The sequence below is a fragment of the Teleopsis dalmanni genome, chromosome 2, assembly GCF_002237135.1.
Source record: "Teleopsis dalmanni isolate 2A chromosome 2, ASM223713v2, whole genome shotgun sequence".
Classification (NCBI taxonomy): Eukaryota; Metazoa; Arthropoda; class Insecta; order Diptera; family Diopsidae; genus Teleopsis; species Teleopsis dalmanni.
In genome coordinates this window covers 27,016,664-27,032,584 of record NC_051847.1, presented here as the reverse complement: position 1 = coordinate 27,032,584, position 15,921 = coordinate 27,016,664, and the positions used below count along the sequence as shown (strand labels likewise).

At 29.5% G+C, this 15,921-nt stretch overlaps 4 protein-coding genes across 4 annotated transcripts in view; 2 read left to right on the top strand and 2 right to left on the bottom strand.

The window, feature by feature from the left end:
* The window catches only part of LOC119678475 (mitochondrial Rho GTPase-like), a 53,257-nt gene that overhangs the window by 13,102 nt on the left and 24,234 nt on the right, over window positions 1–15,921 (bottom strand). The window lies entirely within an intron of this gene.
* LOC119678481 (NADPH:adrenodoxin oxidoreductase, mitochondrial-like) lies at window positions 561–2,458 on the top strand. The gene is made up of 5 exons (XM_038090335.1): window positions 561–814; window positions 1,081–1,453; window positions 1,514–1,685; window positions 1,747–2,070; window positions 2,126–2,458. The coding sequence occupies exons 1-5, from the start codon at window positions 564–566 to the stop codon at window positions 2,449–2,451; spliced, it is 1,446 nt and encodes a 481-aa protein (XP_037946263.1). The 5' UTR covers window positions 561–563; the 3' UTR covers window positions 2,452–2,458.
* LOC119678480 lies at window positions 5,437–6,220 on the top strand. The gene is made up of 2 exons (XM_038090334.1): window positions 5,437–5,558; window positions 5,623–6,220. The coding sequence occupies exon 2, from the start codon at window positions 5,633–5,635 to the stop codon at window positions 6,080–6,082; it is 450 nt and encodes a 149-aa protein (XP_037946262.1). The 5' UTR covers window positions 5,437–5,558; window positions 5,623–5,632; the 3' UTR covers window positions 6,083–6,220.
* Window positions 12,892–15,891, bottom strand: LOC119678474. The gene is made up of 9 exons (XM_038090320.1): window positions 15,137–15,891; window positions 14,763–15,071; window positions 14,489–14,699; window positions 14,258–14,427; window positions 14,050–14,190; window positions 13,826–13,993; window positions 13,539–13,771; window positions 13,336–13,470; window positions 12,892–13,274 (listed from the first exon to the last, which is right to left on the bottom strand). Exons 1-9 carry the CDS (start codon window positions 15,860–15,862, stop codon window positions 12,962–12,964), a joined length of 2,406 nt encoding a protein of 801 aa, XP_037946248.1. The 5' UTR covers window positions 15,863–15,891; the 3' UTR covers window positions 12,892–12,961.

The window sequence follows — 15,921 nt, the reverse complement described above, 5'->3', positions numbered from 1 at the left end:
CTGTGAAGATATAAAATGATTCATCGTATTGACTCATGGTGCACCAATAACACACACTTCCCATCATCAGCGGTTTTGAAATTATTTCTTGTATTTAATTATTCGTGAATAATTTTTTTGAACTTGCACCTGCTAAATTTGAAGCTCAGAGTCAGCGCACTTTAACCAACTGTCCCAAAACCGTACTTGACTTTTATGTTCGCATTTTTTTTTGGAGAATTAATATGCTGGAAAAGTTTATTAACAAATTCATTTGCTGTTTTATATTAGAATAAAATCATAAACCAGCTGTAGAGTATATAAATTAATGAAATTAAATTAATCAAATTTCAATACTATATTTTTGTAGAGTATAAAAATAGGTAGTGATATTTTAGGAAAATATTTAAAATTTTACTAATAGTATTTAATAACATCCCTGTTGTTGCGCGTGCACTTGTGCATAATTCTAATAAGAAATATGAGCGAATCAGCTGTTGAACGGATTTTGTATGTTTTTGTGTGAGTAACGTTTTGTTTGGAGAAAGTAGTTTAACTTTACATACGCTTAACAGAATATGTTTATGTTAACAAATAGACTAATAAAATATAAGTGTACTAATTTATGTACAAAATTACTAATAAGTAATTTGAATACAAATAATCAAAATAGACAAATTGATCAAATCATCACACGATCAAAACATACAAAACGTATTTGCATAGTCGGTGCTGGAGCTGCCGGTTTTTATTCGGCGCAGTATATTTTAAAGCAATTGGATAATTGTGTCGTGGATATAATAGAAAAATTACCAATACCATTTGGTTTAGTGCGGTTTGTTATTATTAAAATTATATTTATAACTTAATATATTATTAACATAAATAGACTAGTTGGCATTTAAAAAATACTAATTTCGCTTTTAATTTCATAGGAAATAATATATTAAAAATTGAGTATTGTATATTTATTATTTCATCACTTTTTATTATTTACTTTTTTCTAACATAATAATTGCCAGTCATGCGTTAGTCGTAATAACTATAGTTGTTATCTACTCAATTATCAATACTTAAATTTACAAAATCATTTACTTTTAGTTACGGCGTTGCCCCCGATCATCCAGAAGTAAAAAATGTGATAAACACGTTCACCAAAACCGCAACTCACGATCGTTTTCGTTACTTTGGGAATGTAGCACTGGGAAAAGACGTAACTCTAGAAGAGTTACGTGAAAATTATCATGCAGTGCTCTTAACTTATGGAGCAGATGAAGATCGTTTCCTAAACATACCTAATGAAGATCAATCAAATGTTATATCAGCACGTAAATTTGTTGCATGGTATAATGGTTTACCAGGAGCGGAAAATTTAAATCCGGATTTAAGTGGACAAGATGTTACCATTGTGGGACAAGGCAATGTGGCCGTAGACGTAGCACGCATGTTGTTAAGTCCTATCGATGTCTTAAAAGTAATTATATTAATATTAAAGTAATTGAAATATTAATAAATAACATATACCACATTTTAGGAAACTGATACTACCGATTACGCTTTAGAAGCGCTATCACGCAGTAAAGTGGAACGTGTTTACTTGGTAGGTAGACGTGGACCCTTACAGGCGGCATTTACTATAAAAGAGTTGCGTGAGATGCTGAAATTGCCAAATGTGCAAACAATTTGGAGATCAAATGATTTCAATGGTACGTTAATTATGCGCATACAAAGCAATTTCAGTGCAAGTTTTGAATTCTGATAACGCAGATGTGACTTCACAACTTCCCAATTTGCAAAGACCACGAAAGCGTCTTACCGAGCTTATGCTTAAAAGTTTAAGTGAACAAAGCGCTACACCGGTGAAAGGCCACAAGCAATTCTTCCCCATTTTTTGGCGTGCTCCAAAGAATATAATTGACAAGGAAATAGAATTTTATGTCACGAAATTGCAGAACAATGCCGCAGTAGCGACAAACAATACAGAACGTTTTCCTGCTGATTTGGTGCTACGTAGTATCGGTTATAAATCCATTTGTGTAGATAATAGTATATGCTTTGATGAAAGTCGTGGTCATGTTTATAATGAAAATGGTGATGTTATGGTTTTAATATAAAAATTTACTTATTAATCTTTACATTTTTGTAGGTCGCGTTTATAAGAATTCGAAAGAGAAATCGATTGATAAAGGACTTTATGTTGCCGGTTGGTTGGGCACTGGCCCTACTGGTGTCATTTTAACAACTATGAATGGTGCTTTTTCTGTTGCCAAAACTATTTGTGATGACATTTCAAGCAATAAGGTTGACACCAATACAGCCAAAAATGGTATTGCTATAAGCGATAAACCAGTGGTCACTTGGGACGGCTGGGCGCGAATAGATAAATATGAAACTGAAGCAGGAAAAGCGAAAGGAAAACCTAGAGAAAAAATTATTAATGTAAAAGCAATGTTAGAAATTGCAGGAATATAGTTTTTTGTATTTATTTTTTATTATGAATTATTTTAATTTTCCATAGGTAAATTTTTTGTGTTGTTTAATGGTAGTTTAATAAATTAAATATTTTGATAAAGTATTAAAGTTAATTATTTAATATATGCTATTTTTTAATTTATTGATATATGGGCGTCAAGAGAGGTTGCCTTCAGAGGTGTGCAATGTCAAATTTTTTTGTGGGATGTTAATAAGAGATAGAAAGACTCGCCAATATGTAGGCGTCTGTTTGCAAATTGAACGCGTTTTTAAAAAAAAAAAATGCAGCAGTGTCATTAAGATGCCCCGTAAAGATGTCAGTTTTGTGGTTTGTCACAGCCTGTTGTGGAATCTCCCATTTAATCATTCCTGTTGCAGTTGGAAGTGCATGATAAAAGTGTCTTACATTAACTTTGCTACCTCTCTAAAGCATCGAAAGCATCTAAAGAGCATTATCATCTTTGTCAAAGCACTTTCAGCATAACCTAACCTAACCTACTTGGTATCTACACTGACTAGAATTCGGCAAGATTTTTCGATGTTCGAATGCAAATAATTTTGTGTTAGCGAAGATGTGAGAGAGCATTGCAAAACTCTTGCTAATATATACGCAGTGTTAGCGTCTACCTAATAGACTCCTATAACTATACGTATACAGGTTTTTGTTATTTAATATTATAATTTTTCTTATTTACCTGTGTTTTATTATATGTAATACTCATTGGAAGAAAACTATTCTTTCGTTATCTGGGTATTAATAGCTATTGCTAGGATTTATCGAATAAGAATTAACAAGGGAGAATAATTTGTTAAGAAACAAGTTGTGTCGAAAATATATTGTAGAGCTGCAAGTACTAACAAAGTTTCAGTCGTTTTAAAATATAAAAATATATGTATGTTTGACCAAAAAAACAATGGCATCAAATAGAGTATAGTTATATCAAAAAGTGCTACGTAGTTAAATAACATAACCTTTAAAGTACTAAGAAAGTTATAAAAAATACCTAATCTATTCTTGTTACACGGTAGCGTAAATTTCTGTTTTAATAAAAATTTTCACATTCGTCTTGTTTTTTTAAGTATTATTTTTGCTTTGACGGTACCGCGTCAAAACAAAATTAACCACAATCTAGTACTATTAGATCAAAGTAGCTTGATAATACATTTAAAAAAACTTAAAACAATCATTTACTTTTTTTTTTATGCAACTTTACACGCCTTAACAAAAGTAAAAGAGAAATCGTAAGCTCAGATTGAACACATTTCAGTTCAATATAGATACAAATCAAACTAAAGATGCTTGATCAAATCTAGTAAACGATCGATATCTGTTGTTTGCATGGAACAAATTGCATAAAATCTTGCAATATCATTGTTATAATTTACCGTGTCTTAAGTGGCCTTTAGACATCAACGCGCGTTGACAAACACACGAAGTCTTCTCTCTCCATTACACATTAAATTTACCAACAATTTTTTAAGCACGCCTCCAGCAAACAATGCAAAATTTGTTCACTCATCAGTATTAAAGCAATCGCTGAAGTGTCGACAGCGGCTGCTATGCGTAATTTCCTTACGAAAAATAATGTTTTACATTTAATTTATAATTTTAATTTATATATTTATATTTATTTTTATGATTTCAATTTATATATTTATTTTTATATATATTATATTTTATATAATTTAATTTTTTTTTTTGGTATTTTTTAATAACAAATTTTCCGTAGGTGCACAATGCAATTAATATTTAAAACAAAATTTTTATTGTAATTTAATGTTTGGTTATTTTTTTTTAGCCCAAGGTTATTAATATTTTAATTCTTCTTAATAAAATGTTTTGGAAATTAAAAAATTTTACCTAGGTAGAAAATACAAATATTTAAAATTAAATTCATTCATATTTGCAAAGCATCGCATCCTAACGACAAATCATGCGTGCATTTAAACGATGTTTACGCTTCCATTTCTCAAAATAAATAAAATTTTGCATGCCGACCAAATCCGACTGTATATGCAAAAACACGAGCATGTTTGAAGAAATATCAAAATGTTTTGATTTTCGTCAACACATTTCTTAAAATTTCAAATGTTACTATTACACAAACAAATTTCGCATTTCACAAAGTAGGAGAAAAGTAGGAGAAAAAAATTCTCTTGTGAGAGCGATTTTTTAGTATATTTGTTGTTTTATCTTGGGCGTGTTTTAAAAATTGTTAAAAAATTGTTTGTGTAATGGCAAGCGCGCGTTGACAACGAACGTTGCTGTCTAATGGGCCCTTTATAAGCAGAAATGCCCATCATTTACTTCGAAAATCATTTACTCCAAAATTCGAAAATTTACTTCAAAATCATTTACATAAAACTTCATATAAAATAATTGTTGTACAAAACCTTTTATATGGAATTTTATGTCAATTTTTCATACAGAATCAATATACATAACTATTGGACTTTATGGGCATTATAAAATCAAATGTGCCAAAACTAGTACAGACTAGTCAACCCCACTTAAGAGCATAGGTGACAAAAATGAAATCAGTGAAGTATCACCGAATATTGCAGAAATGATCATACCTCGGCATTTCTTGGTAAAAATTTAATTTACGAAAAAAAAAACAAAAGAAAACAGAAGTTCTTATTATTGGCGTAAAATATTTATGTAAAAAATATTACATTTTTAAAATTTTGTATTTGTAATTATAAGTATTTTAAAATATTTAAAAATAGATAAATAATATAAAATAAACTCATTACTAAGGTAATAAAATAACGTAAACAAAAGTTATATTAGTATGCTTTGATTTCCCACCATAGCCTTTTTAATTCACCACTAAAAATTTTCTATGTTACTACATCGCAACATGCCAGATATTTGACGTAAAAATAAATCAATAACAAATATTATTTAAAAAATTTTCTGTTTTGGTGAGTTTAAAAATATAAACTAAAGCTTCTTGCTATATATTAAAAAATGTTTATATTTGAATAAAAACTAATCGATAATAAAAAAGTGGTGATGTGCATCTCGCCTAATTACACTCTCGTCTTTCGTGCTGATTCTCACTAATTTTTACATAACCGGTGTTTGGCATTTCAGTTCTGCGGCAAGTAAAATTAAAATAATTTAGTTTTACCATAAAATTTAATCAAGATTGTTACCAATTACAGTTGAAACAATATGGCTAGCGCTAATGACAGCTGCACATTGTGCCAAAAGATTGGTCTTAAACCATTTACAAAAGAAAACATCTACAACTACTATATTCCTTTGCATGGCTTGGTCTCATATGGAATACTTTCCGTTAACGTAATGAATCCATCAATGGCTTTGAAATTTTTACCAAAAAAGGACTTAACAAATGCACTCTTGGTTAGCAGTATAGCAGGCACAGCCTTTTACATATATGGACGACCACATTTGGGAAAAGTGCCTAGTGGTAAGCGCAGCATGTATGCATTGTTGGGAAGCAGCCTGTTCAGCATGGGATCAGTTTTGGCTTGGGCATTGATAAAATCTGCGCTACCAAAGGACAATGCTGCGTTGGCCACTATTGCAGGCATTGCAACCGGAGCCGCAATTGTGAAATTAAGTACCGACTATATAAACGAAACAGATAAATTGGCTTAAATTAGTGAATAATCATCATTTTGAGACGACTTCAGTGATTTTGGCAACCATCTCGTGTAATTGCTAACATTTATAAATTTTTTAAGTTACTTATATTTTATAGTCATTATGCATAAATAAAAATGTAAGCAATTTCAAGTTTTTCAATGATTTTTAATATATTTTACAAAATTATAATATACACAAATAAATTCCTGTGTTATCTATTTTTATATAATGCTAAAAGGTTATTCCTAAAATAAAACTTGTTGATATTGACAGGTCACTGTTGTAAAAAAAATATGCATCCAAAGGTCAAAAGTAAAACTAATTTTAATTTACTTACAATGAGTGTTTTGCTTTAGTTTGATTTTAAGGTTATTAAAGCCGCTTCTGGTCAGTGGCAAAAATTTAGTTTAGCAATAAAATTTGTCTAATTACAAAAAGTCACTTTTGGTTTTGAACGGAGCCGAATGGACTTTGGCCGTCAAATTCAAGGAGTGATTCTCATATGTAGAACCAGCCGTTCTTGGAACCACTATTATACTATCCAACATTATAGCAGTGCAATATAAAGAGTTAAGAGTTAAGAGTTGAAATTGGCTTTATTGTCCAAGGTATAGGGCATCGCTGTAGGATTCAAAAACTGGTGTTCTGTACAATAATTTATGCAATCCAGTTTTTTTTTTGTTTCTTGTGGTTCTCGTATGTAGACCCAACCGTTCTTGGAACCACTATTATATTATCCAACATTATAGCAGTGGAATATAAATCTCCTTTAAGACTATACTGAATTAAGAGTTGAAATTGGCATTATTGTTCAAGGTATAGGGCATCGCTGTAGGATTCAAAAACTGGTGTTCTGTACAACGATTTATGCAATCCAGTTTTTTTTTTTGTTTCTTGTAGTTCTCGTATGTAGACCCGACCGTTCTTGGAACCACTATTATATTATCCAACATTATAGCAGTGGAATATAAACCTCCTTTAAGACTATACTGAATTAAGAGTTGAAATTGGCTTTATTGTCCAAGGTTGAGGGCATCGTTGTAGGATTCAAAAATTAGTGTTCTGTACAACGATTTGTGCAATCCAGTTTTTTTTGTTTCTTGTTTTTATATTGTTCCACTTTACGTAGTTTTATAAATAAAATATGAGGATTTGTATTTCCGACCTCAACTTCAGACAAATCACAATACCTATTGATTCAAGATTACAACCCACATTCCGCTCAACAAAGGGATATGAACATAATGTGTTCATTTAAATCGTAAAACACGAGTATATAAGATCGGCAAATGTTTCAGATTACCTTTTAAGATATCTGGTGGTATCTACTTTGCAAAAATTTTTTTTGCGTCCATTTAGCTATAGACTGTTTAAACTGAAAAATCTATAAGCTTTTTTGTTGTTGACACGCATCATTTTAGTCGCTACGACGTACTTACTGGACTACAGTATAATCTGCCTCAAATGTGCCGTTAGTATGGGGCCTTATGCGCGGCCTTATTATTGTGGATTTTATCGAGGCTATTACCCGCTTTAGTAAGATGTTGTTGCCATTATGTTGACATTATGGTCATACGTAATGCATTCCTTTAGTGTGGCCACCTATCAAATACTGAGCCTTCAGCATGAGTTCGTCTATATTTTTGTCTGAGTGGTTAATACATTTGAAGAAAATATAATTGTTGTGAATTGTGGTTACAGCGCCTTTTGGAAATTACATCATAAAATAAAACTTATATAAAATTCTATACTAAATAAATTTAAACATCTAATTGTTTTTACGAATATAAATGTAATCTGCTGCAAATATAAATCTGGCATAATTCAATATTTTTAATGCAAAACATTTCTGATGATCTCAAATACACACTAGTATATTACCAAGTATATGAATAGCACCTAGTCTCAACGTCTAATATGGAAAAAATTAGCTAATAGCATATTTAATAGTCTATAATGCAATGAACCTGTTGTCATCTGCGAATACTTCAAAATGGAAAGTGTGGATCACTGGGTTTTCTATTACATTTATATAGATATGGATACGTCACTACACGTAGTTCATGTTGTTGTTGTAACCCATTGATAACTGCTGTTAAGTCTCTTTGGGAGTGGTGTACGGTACTTGGTCGTCGTGGTTGAAGAGTGGCTACGTAGACCCAGCCGTTCTTGGAGCACATAGTGCATTAACGCGTTTGTATACCTATAGAATAAATTAACCGAAATATTCCTTATTGACATTGAACTATATAGATTGCAATTAATGCACAGAATTTGAAAGTGAAATCCGGTACGGTACTTGGTCGTCGTGGTTGAAGAGTGGCTACGTAGACCCAGCCGTTCTTGGAGCACATAGTGCATTAACGCGTTTGTATACCTATAGAATAAATTAACCGAAATATTCCTTATTGACATTGAACTATATAGATTGCAATTAATGCACAGAATTTGAAAGTGAAATCCTGTTCTATATGTCTATATAGAAATGTCTACATGTCTATATAGAAATGTCTACATATGTCTATATAGAAATGTCTACATATGTCTATATAGAAATATCTACATATGTTTATATAGAAATGTCTACATATTTCTATATAAAAATGTTTACATATGTCTATATAAAAATGCCTAAATATCCCTATATAGAAATGTCTACATATGTCTATATAGAAATGTCTACATATTTCTATATAAAAATGTTTACATATGTCTATATAGAAGTATCTACATATGTCTACATGTCTATATAGAAATATCTACATGTCTATATAGAAATGTTTACATGTCTATATAGAAATGTTTACATGTCTATATAGAAATGTTTACATGTCTATATAGAAATGTTTACATGTCTATATAGAAATGTTTACATGTCTATATAGAAATGTTTACATGTCTATATAGAAATGTTTACATGTCTATATAGAAATGTTTACATGTCTATATAGAAATATCTACATGTCTATATAGAAATGTTTACATGTCTATATAGAAATGTTTACATGTCTATATAGAAATGTTTACATGTCTATATAGAAATGTTTACATGTCTATATAGAAATGTTTACATGTCTATATAGAAATGTTTACATGTCTATATAGAAATGTTTACATGTCTATATAGAAATGTTTACATTTCTATAAAGAAATGCCTCCATGTCTATAAAGAAATGCCTCCATGTCTATAAAGAAAAGTATGTCGTTAAAATAATGCATCAAGTTCTTACCATCTTGTACCTAAAATAATACAAAAATATAACTACTTATCTAATCTTATCTAATAAGAAGAACATATACAGCAATGATCGTAGTATTTTCAATTTTGCAGTAATATATTTCACCTTCAATAATAATATTGTTTGCTTTAATAATATTTTATTTTAATTACTTAAGGCTTTTATTGTATTTAAAGTTTTTCTCTTTCCAATGCTTAAATCTAATAATTAATAATGTTTAACAATTAAAATGTGTTCATTAAACGAATAAAAATTATTATATAGATTTATATATATATTTAAATTTATAGTGCTTGAAATAGCTATTGTTCAGAATAAAACCTACTTTTAAAAAATATTTACATTTTTTGATTTAGTATTGATATAAAAAAAATCAACTGATGTGGTGTGGTTAAAGCCACAAATTAAATGAAAATTATTAAAATTTTATAATATATATACTTAAGATGTATACAATATATTTTATAAAATTGAAAGTTCAATAGAATTTCTGTCAGACTAGAAACAGATTCTATATACTAAATTCAAGCAATTTTTGCAAAAATATATAACATAATTTAATATTACAAATTATTGTTTTCATATATTTTATTTTTAAAATTATGCTTATGTAAAGAAATTATATTAATATATTTATTTTAATATAAATGGATATCCTTTCATATATATGCCAACTTAAAGAAAAGGGAATTATTAGTATAAAAATAGGGATCTATTTATAAATAGTAATATATTCAATAAATTTTAATTTAATTTTTTTTATTAAAAGTTGCACATATAAAATTTTAAATTATTAGTAAAACATATTCTTAAATTTATATAAATATTGCAAATAAAAAAAGTGCATCGCATAATTGTCTTAAATTAGAAAATTAAAATTTTAATTCATTTTCATTTTTTTTTCTGGAACACGTGGAAAAAATTAAAACCTTCTTAACTTTAAAGCCTAACGATTGACCAAATATACGAGTTATCATTACTATTATTTGTTTTTTTTTTTTCATAATTTGTGAGTCCATTACCCTCACTTGCAACAATTTAAATTAAATTTAAATTACGTGCACGTCTACTACCAGTAGCAGACATTAAACATTAGACAAACTTAATTACATGAGCACCAGCAGGCACTGCTTTACTTTTCTAAATATTTTGTTTATGGTAATTGATAATTCGATACAGGCGAATGCATTCCACATACTACAGATCTTATCTATTTAAACTCTGGAACTTATATTTGACTGAATTATAATAACAAAATTCTGTGAGAAGTAAATGAACAATATTTTATCACTTACAGCACGTTTACACTAAAGCAATTAACTCGACAAATGTGTTCCCATTTTTATACAAAACCCATACAAAAATGTGCTAATAAGATTTAATAATTGCAAGTGTAAACACAGCTTTAAGCATTTAAGATGGATATAAAATCATAAATGTATATGATAGTGCAATATTGATTATATATAAGCAACAAAAGAGGATGTATGGATAAATAAAATTTCAGTATTGATTAAGGAATGTTAAATGGTTCTAATATTTCTTTGTGTTGGTGTTAATGTATTGAATAAATTAATTCTTTCAGAATTAAATATACAAACAAATTTGGATTTAACTATTTATACACATATAAAATATTTATGCGTGGTCAAAGGGCAGTATCTAATATTTAACATTTGTTTTTAATTGTACAATAGTTAGTTATTTTATGTATCATTTTAAATATCCTCTATTTATATAGTTGCTTTATATATGAAACTATATGGATTTATAAAATTTGTTTGAATATTATTTTTATGTATAAATGTATAATTTTATACATTAACTGTAAATTAAATGTTTGTGTAAAAAAAGTATCCATAATTAGTAATTTAAACGAAGTACATTTGAGATATTTAAACATTTTTCAGTATTTTTAATATTTGGTGCTGAAACCAGCACTTTGACTTTTGTTTATTTTAATGTATATACTTATATTAAGTTGAGTAAAAACTGCTGGCGTGAGAGAGAGTATTGTTAAGGGGGTGTGCAAAATTGATATGAATTGAATTAAGTTATCATTTTTTATTATTTTTAAAATTTGGAGCTGATACTAGCACTTTGATTTTTGTTCATTCTGATGTATAGCGGCTTTCTGTGGCTTGAAATGGTTTTCTTGCTTGAGCGAAATAAAAGTCACAAAGGTTATATTATTATGTGGAAATTATTTTATTGTTTTGCTTTAATTTCTTAAGCCGGAAAACTTGAAACTTATTCTGGAAAAATTATTCTTTTTCTATATAATTTTCTAATGTCCATATTTTTGGCTAGAAATGTATATACTTGAACAAAGTTAAGTAAAAACTGCTGACGCGAGAGAGAGTATTGTTAAGGGGGGCGTTCAAAATTGATATGAATTGAATTTAGTTTTTTAGTCCCATAGGGATCTATGGAGCAGATAATTATAAAGGAATTACAAATAAGCATACATGAGTTAGGTAATGGTAGTGTGGGAGAAGGGAAGAGTTTAGGAGTTAAAAATAAATTGAGTATGGGTGGGAAATTCAATTAAGTATAGTAATTTGTATACCGTGACATTTTTAATGTAAGACAATAATGAACATTTTTTACTCATAGCTCGAGAAGTGGCATTGTGCGCGACCTTATAATGTAGACATTCATAGAGCACTGTATTCATATATAGTACTTCAATGTATATAATTTGAATATAGAAAAAACTTCCGAATAACTGTAGTCTGTTTCCCGCATTAAAAATGTATTGAAACGAAAAATTTTGTTAAAAGTATCAATAGCAATATTGCTGTTCTTAACAAATGGAAAATGTTCTAAATTTTTATGTGATTGATATATTTTTGTTCATTTCTACTTTAATCAAACTTCATAACTTTTACTACAATAAACTTCATAATATGTCATTTGCAACTCGTTTATACTACGGATACTTTTTGATTGCAATATATATAAGTTATATAACAATTATATATATATATAAATATATAATTTTATATAAAAAAGTTCATATACAACTATATGTATTATCTTAAAATATTATAGATATTCAGCGTAGATGACAGTTTAATAATTAACACAAGGAAGCAAAAAAAATTATCTAGGGCATTTTTGAAATTTTTAACAAATATTCAACAATATGGATCTTATAAGCAAATATTGAATAGTATTTTGAGTTATGATGGCAGGAAGTTTAGGTAAAAACTACATATTTGTTGTTGTCTATGTATTATCTATTCGTCTTACAAGATATATAAGAGAACCACTTTTCATACAATTATTATCACGTATGTATAATAAAATCATGGAAAAAGGTATTTAACACATGTAAAAGAAATTTTGCAAATAACTAAAGTTAGTTTAGGGAATAATACTTGGACTAATATAAGAAATGCTACGATAGCTACAGAGTTACTTAAAGAAATTAATTTTTATAAGAAGTATATTGCATTAATACCTTTGTTTCGCTAGTATCGAAAAATCATTACCTTATTATTTTGATTTGCACTACGTATTAAGTTGCTATATATAATATATATATGTTTATATATATATATATAAATATATTTGTATATACATAATCATATATACACATATGTTTGAGTGTATATTCATATTTGCAATCTTAGCAAGAAACCCATTATTAATTATGACTGTTTCCACTGTCTAAAATGCCATCGCGTTTCTCAACATCTTCAGTTGAGTTATTAAGCTTTAGTTTTGTATCTTCTGAGCTTTCACTTTCTTTTTTTAATTGAGAAGGTAGTTTGACTTTCATTTGAACCTTTAGTACATCTCTTAATTCTTTTATTTCGTGTTGACCTTGCATTAAACGTTTAACGCCACGAGGTAAACCACGACATGATGAAAGATTAATTGAACTCATATATGCACAGTTGGATAAAATCTCTTTGACAGCCTCTTCAGATACCGAAGAACCACATAGATTTAAATGCCTAAATATTAAATTCATTAATAAAACAATAACTGCTTAAAGTTGAATTAGTTATAACTTACGCCAAAGGTGATTCACTACCCTTTTCAGCCAATGCACGTAAAGCATTATCCAAAGGTTGTTGAACATTTGCCCATGCTAAATCCAATTCAATAAGACTATGTGCCCATTTAGATGCAATTAGTTCTAAACCCGAGCTTTTTTATAAAGTAAATTAAATTAATTTTAACATTTTTTTAATATATATTTTATGTGTGCCACCTACCAATTATCTCTCGTTACTGAACAACCCGATAAAAATAAATGTTTTATATCCCAAGCTGGCAGACGGATTAAACTTTCATGTGTTAAACGCGCACAGCCACGTACATCAAGCAGCTTCAATTTTGAGCTAGTCTTAAGAATGCGTTGCAAATGTTCATCACCAATAACACGCGATTCGTCAGTTAAAGCAGCAATTGATAATTCTTCCAAATTTGGAAATCCAGGCGAATCCATCTGTAGTAACAAAATTTGATATAAACATAATTTATATATAATCAATTTATATACCATTTCTTGCATTGTTGCTGTACTAGGCGTTATTTGCGAGTTGGTAACACGCAATACCTTTAATTTTTTGCAACCATGTTGTAATTTTTCTATACGTAGTATCCCATGTGATGTGGCTTGAGTGGTTACGTTAGAGAGATCCAGGAGCACCAGATTCGCACAATGGTCCTTTATTAAAAAATAAATTTAATATTTTCTACTTTTAAATACTATTTTTATTATACCGATAAAATGTTAACAATTTGTGGTATTCCTGCCAGACGATTATGTGCCAAATACAAATGCGTAAGCCGTTTATTCATTGTCTGCAATGCAGTACAAAGGGATTGCAGGCCAACAGCGCTTTTACTTGCATTCATTTCAACCTAATTATCAAAATAAGTGCATTAGTAATATAAGCTTTAGTTGGAAAAGAGAATCAAAAATAGTTACATTAACTGAGCTTAAATCAATCCGTTCTAATTTCTTCATATTGTTAACTAAAAACGCCAAATGATCGCATGTGAAACCTTTCCAGCCCGCTAATGTAATACCCGTTAAGTTTGTACATCCAGCAGCTAATTTGTGAAGAAAGCAGTTAATGTCGGTGACTTTCCAATTTGCTAAAAAAAAAATATTGTATTCATATGTATTTCATAATAATTTGTAATATAATTAACTTACAGATATTTAAATCTGTGCAAGAGCTGCAGCGATTATCCACAACCCACTTCAACCTTAGTTCAGTTCTAGATTTTTCTTTAAACCAAGTTGTAAGGTCTAATACTTTCCATAATGTGGGTCGCACTGATACTCGCCGCCACAAAGCGCATACTCTTCCCAAACGGCATAATGTTGGCAAAGATCCTTCTTTTTCAACTGCCTTTTCAAAAATCTTAAAAGAAATATTAAACACATTAATATATATAAAAAAAAATTTCAATAATTATTTACTTACTTGATAGAGTACATCTTCTGGAATCTTTGATCCCCATATGCTTTGCTCAATTGGTTCACTTGCTTCTTCTGCTTTGACTCCACTGAATGAAACCTTTTTTTGACGTTCATTGTTGTTATTAGGATTGCGATCTTTTTTGCGTTTCGTTTCATATTCACTATCATCGCTATCGACACGATGACGAGATTTTGATTTACGGGAACGTTTACGAATTTGTTTTGAAGATGTGGGTGGAGTTGGTGCAGTTGCAGTTACTGTTGCATCAGACTTTTTAATACATAGCTTGATGCCAACTTTATTATCGCTTATCTACAAATTATAAAAACGTCGTTAGATTTAAACAAATAAGATATGAATTATCTTTAACTATTTACCTCACTTTCATATATTGGTACTTTTTGCTTTCTTGGACGCGTTGAGCGTGATGATTTGTTGATTTTTTTATTGATGGACGCCATTAAAGGTTTACCAGATTTTGGTATAGTGCCATTAGCAACAATGTTTATCGGTTGAACGACACGACCCAGATTTTTTGTAGAAATTGGTGCTTCTGAGTTGTCAGTGTTACGAGGTGAAGCTTGAGAACTGTTGGTTTTAGGTTTGATTTCAGGCACAACTTCGGGTGATAATTGAGAATCAGAAGCGGGAGATGATGACGTCGCAGTATTAGTTTCATCAGTTTGTGTTTCGGACTTTGGAGGGGACAGAATATTGTCTGGAATTGAATTTGCGGCCTCTGCTTGAGGTGGCGTTTGAGATTGCGTTGTCGGGGAAGGACTTTTCTTTGTCACTGGCAGAAGATCTTTTGCATTCTCAGCGCTTTTATTTTTAATTTTATTTTCACCTTTCAGAACTTCGGTGTCATTTTCAATGGTTTTAATTTCCTTACTTGTATCTTTTTTTAATGTTTTATCGGCTGAAATATGATCTTTTATTGGAGACATTTTCCGCGTATTAGAAGATTTTATTTCAGTGGTATTGAGAGGTATATGATCGTTTTGCTCATCATTTATTTTGTCTGCTTTTGAATTAACTTCTTCAACTTTCTTTAGTTGCAATTCAGCAGAATCCGTTATAGCAGATTTATTTTGAATATCCATTTTTATAGTTAATTTAACAAATAAAATGAAACCTGTAAGAATAAAACTATGCTTCAGTT

Excerpts from the sequence above, each read along its gene's own strand:
- LOC119678481 (XM_038090335.1), top strand. The coding sequence starts at position 564 with ATGTTAACAAATAGACTAATAAAATATAAGTGTACTAATTTATGTACA. Across the intron at positions 1,454-1,513 it reads GTCCTATCGATGTCTTAAAA|GAAACTGATACTACCGATTA; the intron begins GTAATTATATTA and ends ACCACATTTTAG. Across the intron at positions 1,686-1,746 it reads GAGATCAAATGATTTCAATG|ATGTGACTTCACAACTTCCC; the intron begins GTACGTTAATTA and ends CTGATAACGCAG.
- LOC119678480 (XM_038090334.1), top strand. The coding sequence starts at position 5,633 with ATGGCTAGCGCTAATGACAGCTGCACATTGTGCCAAAAGATTGGTCTT.
- LOC119678474 (XM_038090320.1), bottom strand. The coding sequence starts at position 15,862 with ATGGATATTCAAAATAAATCTGCTATAACGGATTCTGCTGAATTGCAA. Across the intron at positions 14,428-14,488 it reads TTGCACAGATTTAAATATCT|CAAATTGGAAAGTCACCGAC; the intron begins GTAAGTTAATTA and ends TTTTTTTTTTAG. Across the intron at positions 13,994-14,049 it reads AAATTGTTAACATTTTATCG|GACCATTGTGCGAATCTGGT; the intron begins GTATAATAAAAA and ends TTTTTAATAAAG.